The sequence below is a fragment of the Lineus longissimus genome, chromosome 8, assembly GCF_910592395.1.
Source record: "Lineus longissimus chromosome 8, tnLinLong1.2, whole genome shotgun sequence".
NCBI classification, from domain to species: Eukaryota; Metazoa; Nemertea; class Pilidiophora; order Heteronemertea; family Lineidae; genus Lineus; species Lineus longissimus.
Genome location: NC_088315.1, coordinates 14082035 through 14086723, shown reverse-complemented (window position 1 = coordinate 14086723; position 4689 = coordinate 14082035). Strand labels below are relative to the sequence as shown.

The 4689-nt window shown below is 46.2% G+C and overlaps 1 protein-coding gene across 1 annotated transcript; it reads right to left on the bottom strand.

The window, feature by feature from the left end:
• Nucleotides 1-1598: 1598 nt before the first annotated feature.
• LOC135492944 (uncharacterized) lies at nt 1599-3263 on the bottom strand. The gene has a single exon (XM_064779691.1). The coding sequence runs from the start codon at nt 3261-3263 to the stop codon at nt 1599-1601; it is 1665 nt and encodes a 554-aa protein (XP_064635761.1).
• Nucleotides 3264-4689: the final 1426 nt, after the last annotated feature.

Here is a 4689-nt window from a genome sequence, read left to right as displayed (position 1 = left end):
TGTCAGATTTCCAATTAAGGTAAAACCCTATTTGGTAACAGGAATGACATGCAAACCTGGGGACAGGGCAAAATGTGCTAATAATTATATTTTACTGATATTAGAAAGGAATTCCATAGTATGTGAGTTTGCAAAAGATATTTTAACACAAGAACACACAATGATCATTATAATTTTGATGATATTTTGGAGGAAATGTGCATTTGATGTTATGACCGTGATAACAGGGACAGTGATAATTTGCAATATATCGACTCAAAAAATGTCTAAAAAATTTCCTCCAAAAAATAATTACTAGGTTGAACTGTCAGATATATGTGCGGTACATAAATGCTCATAAAAAACATGATATTTTCTTTTGCCAGGTAATTTAAGCAGGAAAAATGCACCTGGGACTGAAAGTGGTAAATTACTGTGAATTGACCCACATTTGGCCCATATAAATCCGAACCATTACATCTTATTGGAGCATTATAGTACTGTAAATTGGCACTTAAAACGGAGTTGACTTCTAGTGTGTTCAGTGTTGCAGATCTAGCGAGGAAGTGACCTAGATACTCCCCCAAGCTACTTAGGTAAACAGATGCTGTTGCGTCTGCGCTAGCCAAAGATAATTAAAAGTAAACAAAGGCGGCTAATTTAAGATCTGGCATACTGCATCCTACAAACGAATGGGAAACTGTTTTGGCCGTAACATCCCGGGCCCCTAATTGCAGCTCTGCAGCAATTACCAAAAATCTCAACTAAAACGAAAGGCCAAAACCTTAAATTCAACTAATATAGTTTCCTACCCTGATTATTATACGCGAACCATGGAAATTCCATGAAACCTAATATGTAAGGTATATATTGTTCATTCTGAGAATATACTAATAACTAAAAATTAGAGTCTCTAAGTTTTGTTAAATGTCTCTGTGGGATTGAAGATGACATCCTGCTCGTCTAGTCGTCTGCTGGAAGGGTGACTTCTCAACTTGCATCTTGGATCTTCGATGCGTAACCCTGCTTCAGGGGGCAAAGCAGGTGCTACCTCCTTGCCAGAGAGGCCCTGCAGACTAGTGGAAGGCAGGAGCCGTCTTACATCTCCCAAAGTAGACGAGTCAGTTTTACGTGACCTGGTCTACCCCACTACCTTCTTTCCTTCGTCCTCTTCGATGATGCCACGGATGTTGTCATCTACCTCAAGTATGAGACAAAGCTTGTGGATTGGTCTGATGAACTCGCCTGTGCTGTTCGTGAGCTTGACTGTCCTAACTACGCCCTGCTTGTCTTCTTGGGTTTCGAGCACCCTACCCAAGGGCCAGTGGCACCTCGGAGCCTGGTTATCAACCATCAAGACTATGTCCCCTTGTCGAACGTTTCTTTTGGTCTTCAACCATTTCTGTCGGACTTGGAGTAAAGGAAGGTACTCCTTCACCCATCTCCTCCAAAAGACATTGGCTAGGTGTTGTACTTGGCGCCAACGTCTTCTGGCATAATTGTCTTCCTTGGTAAATACGCCTGGCGGAAAGGGCTCTGTTGGCTTCGAAAGCAGCAAATGGTTGGGAGTCAGTGCCAACAAGTCGTTGGCGTCCTCTGGCACAGCTGTTATGGGGCGGCTATTCTCTTTGTGGTTTGTAGAGGAAGCTTGGCCCTTGAATCCATCGCTCGCTCTTCAGAAACTGGTCCACTGCCAGCCCGCGTGAAGCATCATCCGCAGGATTGTCCCCAGTTGGTACGTAGTTCCATTGATGACTGACAGAACCCTCACGGATTGCGGCAACCCTGTTCGCCACAAACGTCTTGTACCTGCTTGTCTCGTTTCTGATGTATCTCAGGACTGCGGTGCTGTCTGTCCAGAAGAAGGTGTTATCGACTGGGTAGTCCAACTCCTTCATGATGAGATGATTCATCTTAACTGCTGCAGTAGCTGCCGTCAGCTCTAATCTGGGTATGGTGGTCTTCTTTAACGGGGCTACCCTGGCCTTGCCTAGCAACAGAGTGCAGGACACATTACCATTTGTATCCTCGAGCCTGAGGTAAGAGGCAGTCCCGTAACCGGCCTCACTAGCATCAGCAAAGTGATGCACCTGACTTGAGCGAATGACCCCAAGGTTCCTAGGCCTTACGCATCTGAGAACGACATGCTTCTCTAGCTTGGGTAGGTCTTGTAGCCACACTTGCCATCTCTCAAGTTCGGGTCCGTCTATTTCTTCATCCCAGCCAAGATTTTTTTCACACAGACGTTGGAGAAGGATTTTCGCTGGGAGGATAAAAGGTGCAGCTAGACCAAGGGGGTCGTACACCGAACTAATAACGAACAGCAATCCTCGTCTTGTAGGCTGGCGATCCTCTATCTTTATAGCGAAACTGAAGGCGTCATTCTCAACTTGCCATGTCACGCCAAGTGTTCGTTCTATTGGCAGATGATCCTTATCGAGGTCAAGATCCTTAGCGCCCTTACATCGCTCTTCCACAGGTATCGACTCCAAAACCATGCAGCTATTACTTAGCCACTGTGATAACCTGAACCCTCCTTGATTACAGATGCCTGTTAGTTCTTTGACGTGGGGGATGGCCTTGACCTCTGATTTGATCGACTCCAAACAGTCATCAACATAGAAAGATTTCAGGATAGCCTTGATGGTTTTTTCGCTGTAGTTTTCACGATAGTCTTCTGCTAATTTTCTGAGTGCCAGGTTGGCACAACTTGGGGATGATGCAGCCCCAAACAAATGGACATTCATCCGGTACGTTCTGGGCTCAGCTTCCACGTCGCCATCTGGCCACCACATGGATCGCAGGTAATCCCTATCTTCGCTGCTAACTCTCACCCGATGGAACATCTTTTCAATGTCTGCAGTGATCGCCACCGGATATCTTCGGAACCTCAGCAACACGCCAACTAGATTATTGGTCAGGTTGGGGCCCTGAAGTAGAGTGTCATTAAGGGACAGGCCAGCATACTTAGCGGAGCAATCAAAGACGACTCTTATCTTAGCCTTCCTTGGGTGGTATACCCCATGGTGTGGGATATACCAGACCCTGCCATCATTTCGATCTACTTCTGACTCGGAGACCTCTTCTGCATAAGAATGATCTGATATATGCTGCATGAAATCCTTGTAGTCTTGATGGAACTTCGGGTTTTTCTTCATCTTGTGTTTCAGGCTAGTTAGACGCTGCAGGGCTTGTGAACGATTGTTAGGCAATTGGACGTCTTCTCTACGGAAGGGCAATTTCATTTCATATTGGCCTTCCTTCTGGTGGATGGACTCTTCCATCATCTCCATGAACTGTTTGTCCTCCAATGAGTATTCACTTTCGTCAACTCCTCTTTCAGGAAATCAAGGTTGATTGAGCTTCGCACTAGTCTGTCTAGTCTTTCGTAATCTTCTAGCTCCTTTACTGCTGAAACTTCAGCCCGGTTCACCGAGTGGCTCATGTCTGCATTGGTGTTGGTGCTGCGTACGACGTTCCAGGTTATCCACCCAAGTCGTGTCTTCACTGCATGTGGGCTTTCTGGCGGGCCTGTCAGCGACTGGAGGGGGGAATAAGCGTCAGGGACGCCATTCCCAATCAAGAGTCCCACTTCACTGTTGATCTCTGGTAGGTCCACTTCTTTAAGGTGCGGCCACTTCTGGATATCCTCCTTCCTGGGGATGTGTCGTGGAGATACAGGAATCGTATCCTTCGTGTACAGCCTACCCAGTTCCACTGGGTTGCTGCTGTTTAAGTCACAGACTTCTAGGCCCTTGATAATGTAGGTCTGCATCGTATGCTCTGAGCCCATCGTGTTGAGGGTTATTTTCGCTCGCTTTCCTCCAGCTCCCAGTCTTCTCATCAGATCTACGTGCAGAAGTGGACTGTGCTGCCTGGGTCAAAGAAAGCATAGGTGTTGATTTCCTTTCTTGTGTTCTTGAGCCTGACCTTAACTGGGATGATTGCCATGGTAACCTCTGTGTCCTCTTCCTTTGTGTATCCCAGTACTGGGGAGGTGCACAGGCTATCCTGTAATTTTCTGAATGCCTCTGTACATTCAGGAGTCCACTGAGCCCGAAATTCCTCGTCTCTTAACCTCTTACCTTTGGTCTTGTCTTTTCCTTTGGGACCACCCAAAAGAACATGAAGGGGTGCAGCCATGGTGGCAAATCCTTTGATAAACCTGCGATAATAGGAGGCTAACCCTAAAAATGACCTCAACTCCTTCTCGGTTTCAGGGACTTTCCAGTCTCTGATAGCTGCAATTTTCTCAGGATTAGTTGCTATGCCTTTCTCTGAGACTACATGACCAAGAAAGTTAACTTCTGCAAGAAAGAAATGGCACTTACTTGGTTTGATTTTCAGACCAAAGCTTTGCAACCTCGTGAAAACCATTTCTAGCCTCTCCAGGGTTTGATCAAAGGTTTTCCCCATGATCAAAATGTCGTCTAAATACACTACAAGAGAGACCAGATTCTGATCTCCAAGACAAGTTTGCATCAGTCTGGAGAACGTAGCAGGGCTATTACAGAGCCCCATCGGCATACGGGTGTATTCATACAGGGCTGCAAACCCAGCCCGAAAAGCAGTCTTCGGGATATCCTCCTCCTCGATTCCACATTGTAGAAAACCGTGAGCTAAATCTAAAGTACAAAAGAACTTTGAGCCAGACAATGCCTCCAAGGCCTCTAGTATTCTAACTACGGGTTGGGCATCTTTGACTGTCTT